The following is a 9,701-nucleotide window of genomic DNA, read 5'->3' on the forward strand; positions in this document are numbered from 1 at the left end:
TCCCTGACTAATGTGAAATTTTCCATGCTGAAAATGAAGCTTACCTTCAAGTGGCAGCCATGTAGTGCAGCTTAAGCAGAGCGTTGACTTGCAACAGACGTTTTATAGCCTCATTGACCTGTTTAAAGTAGCATCTGACGTAAACAACTTATCGTCACTGATAGTGCTCTCCCCACACAGTAGAGTGACAGTGTAAAAGGCCACCAGCTTCTGATGTCACTCGTACTGATTAAGAAATATTGTAATAACACAAAGACGTAATAAGGAAGGGAAATCACATTACAGGACACAAAAAACTGAGGATAACACGAAAATGTGATAATCCTTGTTTGAGCTTGTTTCACAGGAATGCAGTGCAGGGGCTGTTGAAACACGCTCCGCAGAGCAGCGTTCAACACAGCGTTCAACGCAGCACACTGTCACTGCGAAGGAGGATTTTCTGTCCCAGAAAAAAATTATAATCTGAGGCTCATTTTGTGCTGTTCAACACAGATGAAACAGCTCAAGGTCAATTCGACAGTTTCCAGCTTTTATTTGCAAATGATTTCGATGTCAAAACAGGCCTGAAAATATCCTTTACACTTTCATCTAATGGCAAAGACCCAGCATGTCTGCTCAGACTTGTTACCTGCATTACTTTCGCAAAATTTAAACCATCCGACAACATGACCCATATTGTTTGTTAATGTAGGAGAGGGGGAGGTGGTGGTGGTGGAGGAGGAGGAGGTGGGGGAGATGCAGCTCCTGACCCTGGAGGAGGAGGAGGAGGAGGAGGAGGAGGAGGAGGAAGAGGTCCAGCTCCCGATGATGGCGGAGGCGGTGGGTAGGCTCCGTTCGACAGGCCGATAGTCGGCTGAGGGGGCGGCGGGGGCAGACATGTCGGCGAGGTCATGGGGGGCGGAGGGGGGAGGCCGTAGTCCATGGAGGAAGAGAAGGGCGGAGGGGCAGGCAGGCCGGGGTTCAGGCCACCGGCCGGGGGAGGAGGTGGGGGCAGACTGTCGTTGGAGGGGTTGGCGACAGTTTGCATGGTGGGGACTGACGGAGGAGGCACAGCGATGCCGAGACTGGTTCTGTAAACAAGACAAAAAAAATATAGACCCTCAGCTACTGTGAGCAATAATACCATCCTGTAGATTCTTAAAGGAATAGTTCAACATTTCACCTGATTTGACTGTTTACAGGCCAGTGAATGAACACACATCTGGTCCATGTGGACTAGTAGGGGCCTTCTAAACCTACTAGTATAGGCACAGGTTGGAAGCAACAAAGTACAAATACTTTTCAGGTATCTGTTCTTTACTTACTGCTGTGAGCTGTGTCTGACTCAGACAATCTCCTGCTGCCTTCTGCATATGTGAAAGCCAAAAAATGTACAGACCCAATTTCCTGGACATGTAATTCATATCTGAAAACAGCTTGAGAATAAAATGAATTGTCGAACTATTTCTGCAGAACCAATTTGTTATAATATGGGGATAAAATCTAACATTACTTTCTCTTAGTATCTGTAATGAGTTTAATTAGAATTATTGTGTTGCTATTAAACCGTGGACAGTGTCTACGTACACAGAGATGTCTGCAGTGCTCAGTATGCTGTCTGCTCTCTTTCTGGGCTGCTCCTCAATGATCTGGGAGGAGAAGATGATGAAGGTGAAAAAAGGACGGTGTAAATGCTGCGTTCAATTCTCTCTCTCAATGCAATCTCCAATTTACCTTAAAACAGTGTCCAATAGTGTCCAAGGCAGAGTATGATATCGGCCCCCTTGAGTAGCTCCTCTCTGGCTCCTTGCCTGAAGGCGGCAGAGCCATCAGCCTGGAGCGAGTCCTGTCTTTGGCCGTAGTATAAGTACCAATCTCTCTCCTCGACACCTTCTCAAAGTGGATAGCTGCAGCCTGGAGCGGAGCACGGGGACAACCAGCCTCAGTCTACAACATGGGCGAACTCATTTTCTTTCAAAAAGCATATAAAGTTACTGCATGGACAAAAAAAAGTTGCTGACGTGACGCAAAGCAACAGAACTGAGCACATATTAAAAGGGATGCATAAAAAGATATACAGTGAAAACACATTTTTCTCAATTTATTTACAAGCAATCAGTTAAAGACCTTAAATAAAAAATGTCAATGCCATGAAATTACTTTTAAACTCTTTCTTGCAAAATCAAAAGATGTTAAGTGTGTAAAGTTTTGAATAATCATTTATTTTAAGACACTCACATGTTGCATTCTTTTCTTGGTTCCCTGTTCTTGTGATAAATGTAGAAATAGTGACGGCAGTAACATCTTCTCTGTGTGAATTCATAATCTTGTAGTTTGAGTATTTAACATCATCACGTTTGCATGGGTACTCAAATAAATACATCTAGTTAACAGTTAACAGTTACGTCTAGTTAACAGATGTGCTACTGTATGTAGTTTTCATGTTTACAAACTAGAGTGACAATCAGTTAAGTGCACACCTCTGACAAGGCCAAACAGTTCCTCTATTCAAACCATATGTGAATTCTCTAGATCCGCATTTTTATTTAGATCGGCACCAATCGCACACACTAATAAATGTTGTTTGAAAAAGCGTTAAAGGAAGTGAAAAGCCACATTTTTTCCCATCAAGATCAATGAATTATTCACAGAAAGATTTACAAAAATGTTTTATCTCGCAAGAAAGTGAACATTTCCTGGATCCTTCCCCAGATCCACACCAAAATTAAATGAGTTCTTCCCTGACCTTAACCCCTCCAGTAGTTTTTGCATAATCCTGCTAACAAACTGAAAAAGAAAGCATAACCTCCTTGGTCTTTAATCACTGGAGCACCTGGCCCCTCAAAATGCCTGTGAACGGCCCTGGTGTTTGTAGGTGAAAGGAGTTGCTCACCAGTGACAGCAGGTTGACTGAGTTCTCCATAGCTTTGACCTGCATGGCCTGAGAGTCCAGCAGCTTCAGCATGGTGGTGGCCAGACTGTTGATCTGGTAGCTGACACTGGCCAGAGACTGGGCGGCCAAAGCCTTGGACTCATCCATAGCCTTGGTCTGATCCTCTGCCTGCAGAATACAAAACCACACAGGACAGGTTGAAAAATCCTTCACAAGCTTTTTTTTTTAAACTAAAAACTAAAACTAAAGTTGTGCTGATGCCGCAGCAGAGATGTTGTAATGATCTCCACTCACCTGGAGGTAACTTTTCTCGCAGTAATCCGCCACTTGCAGGAGGTTGCTGTGGTTGTCAACAAGGTGTTTCCTCGCATCTGGCGCAGTTTGCAATATCTGACTAATGACTTCAGAAAACTTCTTCTGCTCGGTCATTTCTCCCGTCATGTCCGCTGCTGGTGTGTAAAGGCCTTTTCAGCGCCGCTCTCACAGGTCGACTTCCCCGTTTACCTGAGGTGAGGGTGTAGTGGAGAGTCGCTGGATCAGGTGGGAGGTGGTGAACGCGGAATTTCCGCAGGGTAAAGATTTTTCAGCAGCTGGAGGGAGGGCAGGGCTGCGCCAGGTGAACGTGCACTGAGACTGCAGCAACATCTGTCTGATGTTGAAGATGATGCTTTATAAATGTTGATGATATGTCTAACATAATGTTATAGGCTATTCTTTTACACAGACAATAATATGAATTATACAATATGTTGTATGATACCACGGGAGTGTGTGACAGGCACAATTTATAAAAATCCACTAGAGGGCAGTGCTGTGCAGGGAAACGCTCGGTCTCACTGCACTCTGCACTGTGTTTGTTGTTGTTGTTGATGGTGATTTATTAAATAATGTTACAGGCTATTGTTTGACACAGATAGTGATTATATAAATATTATGAATAATAAATTCTATAATGGTATACCAGGAGAGTGTATTGCAGCCGCATGTACTATTTATAAATCCACCAGAGGGCAGTATGGTGTAGAGAAGAGCTCGTCTCTCAATGCTCTCTGAGGTTGCTGCTGCTGCTGATTATGTTGTGGATAATGATGATGATGATGATGATTGTTATAACCCAGAGTCACAATTTTAAATCTATTTGTATGTCATTTGTTGTTGCTGTTCTTCCTCCCTGACTGAAGATGGTGCTGTTTACCTAGCCTCTGCGCTCTTCCAGCCGGTGGCTTGGGTCAGGTGGGGGTTGTGGATTGAAACGGAGACTGATGGCGGTGATGATCAATAAACACTGACTGGTAAAGTTCAGCATCAGTTAAACTCAGCAGCAGCGGATCATAGGAGATGTTTTATTTGTGATTACAAAATGCGTTGTGTTGTCCAGGATATCATGTAAAAACAATTCTTTGCATCCTCCACTGTGTGTGTGTGAAAGCAGTCCACAATATTTACATGGGCCTGATACCAGTTTTCTAATTGTCCAATTGTTACGAACATAGACTGTATATTAAGATGTACGACGCATCTCCACTTCCTCTCACTATCCAGATATGAAGCCAAAATATCCAAGATATGAGCACCGCCATCTTGTGCATGTGGAGCCAGAGTCCAAGCAGTAGCGATCGGTTGCCGCAGTCACAAGGTCCCACGATACGTCACCTGTCGTGAGTCAGTCTCATCACATTTTTATAGCATCAAATAACTAATTAAAATCAAACTTACCGGAAAAAATATACTACTTGAACATACATTAGTATGTGAAGTACTTTGACCTTTTAGTTTGGATCATATCACATCCACTAACATGGATGAGGTGGGATGAATGTACCATACTTCAGCCAGCCACCAGGTGGCGATCGAGACTCTGTGGCTTCACTTTGGGGGAGTTGTCTTGTCGTCCATCTTTATATACAATTGTGACCGAATACCTGTAAAAAACATTCCCATCAGCCTTTGCTGCACTTTGTGCGCAGTAATAAGTTATCATGATCAGGTGACCTCACTGTAGCCACTTTGTGATGACACTTTTGGGAAAGTTTGAAAACGAAAATAATTTCTCTCATGTTCTGCCTTTTTTAGGTGAAAATCGTCTGTTTCTTCTTCCATTAAATGTCAGCGTTGTTGTTGCAGTATCCAAATACTGGGGAAACAAAGTCCCGCTGATCTTATACCCTTTTTTTTATGAACACTTAGAAAATGATTAGCTCATGTTCCATTAAAGCTCTGATAACAGTTCACTTAGACTTTGAGAGGGATCCGAGCTTTCTTTCAGCCTGGATGTGACTGACTCTGCTTCAGTACATAAAGTCCAGTCCGTCGCAGCTCGTTTTACACAATCAGCAGGATCCTTGTCTACTGATAAGGGATAAACGATTTTATTTCTTTATTGAACATTTATTTCCTCTGTGCTCAGCGCCAGCTCTATCTTGTTTGTATATCAATAAGAAATTTCCCAGGTAGGTGCAAATTGAGATTGTTCATTTACAGTAATGATAACGCTGATTGCTGCTATAATATATTTTTATTTGGCTATTGCTTTTTGCTTCAGTTTAACAAACCCTATATTTTCTGGTGTGAAGAAATGGATTAATAGATAATAGATTCAGATTAGTTTGTATGTTTTTTTATTTCATAATTTCTGTATCAGTGTTTTATTTAATATTCATATAGTATGTTATGCAGCGTTAGACTAGTAGCTCCTTGTTCTGCATGATTTAATGCACAATGTATACTCACACAGAGACTAGTAGGATTGAACACACTCTCCACACATGGCCCAATGATATGAAATAGAGTAGAGACACCTGCTGTAGCTCAGGAGAGGAAGAACACTCTACACTTCCTGCCATTATGTAGTTAGCTTCATCGGCCTCAAATGTGATTTTGTAACACTCACCTCAGTCTTTATCCTGCAACTCATACTGTTTGCCTTTTACCCTCTGGAATCTCAGCACTGGAGAGGTCACATTTGTAAATAGTCTCAAGTAATAAACAAATTCATTATGTTTATCCTGAGCCGGATATTTTACCCCCCCCCCGCCCCCTCCTGCTAGATGCACATCAGTCAAGGACGGCATGAACAACATGTGGCTGTTTTATGGTGTTGTTTACACAGCTGACCCATCCACGTACAGTATGTATGAGCCCAGCTGGGATCTGCTTGTAGGGAAACGTGACTTCACCATCCATTAAATTATTCTCTTTCAGTCATGTGAAATATCAAACAGGCAGCGCTGTTGGAACAGTATTAACGACAAACTGCAGCTAATTTTTTAAAATATCACCTCATTATTCAAAGTCGGAATTATATTACAGTATTTATTTTCTCCAGTATAAATGCACCCTGTGTGTTGCAAACAAGCTTGACAGTATTTTTCTTATTAATGGTAATACTACCACGACTAAAACTAATAATGATCATTTTTTCATGGCGCCTTTATAAACACCCAAGGACAGCTATTATTATCATTATAATTATTATGACCGGTTCATTAGGTTTGAAAAAGCTATATTTTTTTATTTTCTTCCTAATGACAGCAGCAAAAAGGGAAATTTAAATTTATGGCTTAATGAGTCAATCAACACTGTGCATATTGGCACAAGAGACATATGTTCAGACTCCATCACCTGAACATTAACCCTCATGTGTCTTCCTCTTTCCTTTAATTCTGTTGTTCTTCCTCAAAATATTAACTATTTTTACAATGTCTCTACAGAAGCATATCTGCTGACCCTTTCAGTCTTTTCACTTCATATATGCAGGATACATTTAATTGGAATAATAGTAGTTGTGTGCATGGAATTTAAGTCATTCAGTTGTGCATTTTAGTGGGTCATCTTTTACCCCGCACACACACACACACACACACACACACACACACACACACACACACACACACACACTCATATCGCCCCGCAGCATCCATGTCCAATGGTGTGCAACATATACCTGTTTGTGAAGATTGGATGTTCTGGGCTATCACAGCCTTTCCACACTCCACAGACTTCCATTAAAGGAAAAGCCAAATTCAATTATTGTGCCGGGGTGTGCAGAATAGACTACATTGTACACACACACACACACACACACACAAAGGCAGCAGTTAACACTCTTTGCGGACACTTTTATTGTCTCTGGGTACACACAACTGTGAACTTCGATTCCAATTAGTCTTCAGGCACCTGCTGCCCTTTTCTCCAACTTTTATCAGTTCCTGAGTCACTGGCTTTGAAAAGCAAAACACGGATATATTTCTTTTTTTTTGCTCATCCCTGATATGAAATTCTTTTTGACCTTCAACATATCTTTCTTCACCCTTAGACAGACAGCTCTGACGTGACCTCGTCGTGACCGAGCTTCATCACAGAGCATCATACCGTTCCTATCAGACCAGCACGGGTGTATACTCTGTCAATAAGCAGCCAGCCGACTCCAGCTCGCTCACATGTTTGTCATGTGCCTCACGTTCTCCGGAGACATCAACGTGTGTGCGTACAGGAAAACATGGCGTACAGTGTGATCGATAGTGACCTCAGGGTGGCCTGATTGTGGAAGATCCCAGCACAGTCTTCCAGACAGGGTGGTGGGATTATATTCCGTAATCCAAAAATGAACGAGCCGTGACCTTCCCTGCGAGGTGATAATGACTCCTCCTGCCTTGACCTGACAAAGACCACTCAGTCTGACAGATTGAATCTCAAACTGATCACGTGGAGGTTGTCTCAGCTCCAATCATTGGATTTTGAAGAGATTAAGTCAAAGTCAGCATTAACTCACTCGTCTGACTGACTCAAGGTGTCTGTTGCAGTGAATCATAATAAGATCTGTGCCCCAACCTCGTGTTAGTCTGTGTGCGTTATCTGTCATTATCATTTGCTTCAAAAGTAAAATGTCAGCATCATTAGAATTATAGCTTTAGCTCACGCAGAGAGAAACTCCTTATCAGCAGAAACACCATCAAAGACATTCTGTGTGGATTTTGATGGAGAGACCTTTGCTGATCGATAAGGACCAATTGAACATTATAAAACAATAACAACTGATTCCCTGCAGTCATGTGATTATCAAGGTTAATAAACATGTTGATTGTCTCCTGACTATTAATGGCCGCTATAAAGCAACATTTCAAACACCTGGACATTTTGTTTACTAATACTTGAGTGTTGAAAAACAAGTTATATAATCCATTCACAATTTAACTCACTAAAGTGTGGTTAACATGATCAAAATCTTCAAAAATATCCCCCCAGATAGTGTAAGTGTTCCCGGGTAAAGAAAGAATTTGGGATTTGGATGCACTTGACTTTGACTTTGACTTTTAATCAAGTCGTCAGGTTATATTTTCACCCCTGTCCGTTTGTTTGTGGGTGTGGATCCGGATCAGGGGTCGGATCCAGGAATTCTTTCTTCACTTTTTTTAACATTGTGAGATAAGCAGTTTTTCAACCTTTTTTGTTGATTACTCAGATAATAATCCATGGAACTTGAAGAAAAAAATCATGTTTAGGGGAACGGTATTCATGAGTGTGTGCAATTTGGTGCAGATCTCGATAAAAATACAGACTAGTGGATTTATATGTGGGGCACTGTTGGAGGTATGCACTTTGCCATTTTAGTTTTTGAGTGTATTCTGTTGTTTTCATGTAATATATATTTGTATCTTCTATCACAAAACTCAAATAGACTTTGTTACAATGGCTAAATATATTCATATAATACTACATAGCATAATATTACAGAGACACGAATGAGGTATTTGGATAAATGCGGTTGCAGAACATATCAAGAGGAAAGACAGCAGGCACCAAAAATCAGTGGACTCTTTGTGCCTTGTTTTATAATTCTTGTTCAAAGTGTAACTAAGTCCAGTGATTTGAGCAACAAGTCCCCAGTCAGGGTCGAGGATCAGGTGAATGATCAGCTGGTTGGTAGCAAAACACAAGCAGCTGAGGGATTTTAACAGTGTGTGTGTGTGTGTGTGTGTGTGTGTACAGGGTTGTAAAACATAAAAAGGGATCACGAGGTAAATGTGACTGGACGCAGAACCAGTGACAGCTGCATGCAAACATGTGACCTGGTACAGTGCACCTGTAGAAACTGTTTAGGAGGATAAATGCAAAGTGGAGGTGAAGGTATCTGCCATGATAAAATGGAGTAACAGTGTGTGACAACTTCTTCATATTCCTGGTCTGAAAATCCCAGATCCGCCCCCCTGGTTTTGAATTGCACCATAATTTAATGGGTTCCTCCCTGACCCATATCGCATCCTTGACCAAGTTTTGTAGAACTCTTTTCCGTCATTTGTTGTGTAATCTAGTTCACAATCAAATTAATTAAACAACCAAGGTGATGGCTGACAAGTTCACCACACCGACGTAAAAGTCACGCTGGGTCAGATTCTTTCCGTTGCCCCTGAATTTCCCCCTGAATACACTTAGTGTAAACTCTCCATGTGGCCATTTCCTTAGTATATATACCACGTAGAGTACAGGATATAACTTTTCCTATTAAATCTGCACTTCCCCTTCTGTGTACCATAACCTCATTTGACCTTCAAGGATTCCATTGGTATAACAGCGAGAGCAAGTCAGTAAACTTGGCTAATTTACTAAGCAATGAATAGAGAGAAAAAAAGCACATGTGTTTCTTGTTTCTTCACATGGAGAAGATCACAGTCAAACAGCAACAAATAGGACCAACAACAGACGAGTGGAGACAGCTTCCACTGTTTGACAGCGCTGAATCTCCTCATTCGTCATCTCTCTCGTTTTTTTCGCAGAGGTTCAACAAACAGGATTCTTGCAGGAGTTAGAAAAGTGCACAAGAAAATGCACA

The 9,701-nt window shown here is 41.6% G+C and overlaps 1 protein-coding gene across 1 annotated transcript; it reads right to left on the reverse strand.

Annotated features, from left to right (window-relative positions):
* On the reverse strand, positions 1 to 3,814 carry abi3b (ABI family, member 3b). The gene is made up of 5 exons (XM_034571268.1): positions 3,167 to 3,814; positions 2,873 to 3,040; positions 1,714 to 1,893; positions 1,567 to 1,628; positions 1 to 1,070 (listed from the first exon to the last, which is right to left on the reverse strand). The coding sequence occupies exons 1-5, from the start codon at positions 3,311 to 3,313 to the stop codon at positions 683 to 685; spliced, it is 945 nt and encodes a 314-aa protein (XP_034427159.1). The 5' UTR covers positions 3,314 to 3,814; the 3' UTR covers positions 1 to 682.
* Between the last annotated feature and the right edge of the window lie 5,887 nt (positions 3,815 to 9,701).

Source organism: Hippoglossus hippoglossus, chromosome 19 (assembly GCF_009819705.1).
Source record: "Hippoglossus hippoglossus isolate fHipHip1 chromosome 19, fHipHip1.pri, whole genome shotgun sequence".
Taxonomy (NCBI): Eukaryota; Metazoa; Chordata; class Actinopteri; order Pleuronectiformes; family Pleuronectidae; genus Hippoglossus; species Hippoglossus hippoglossus.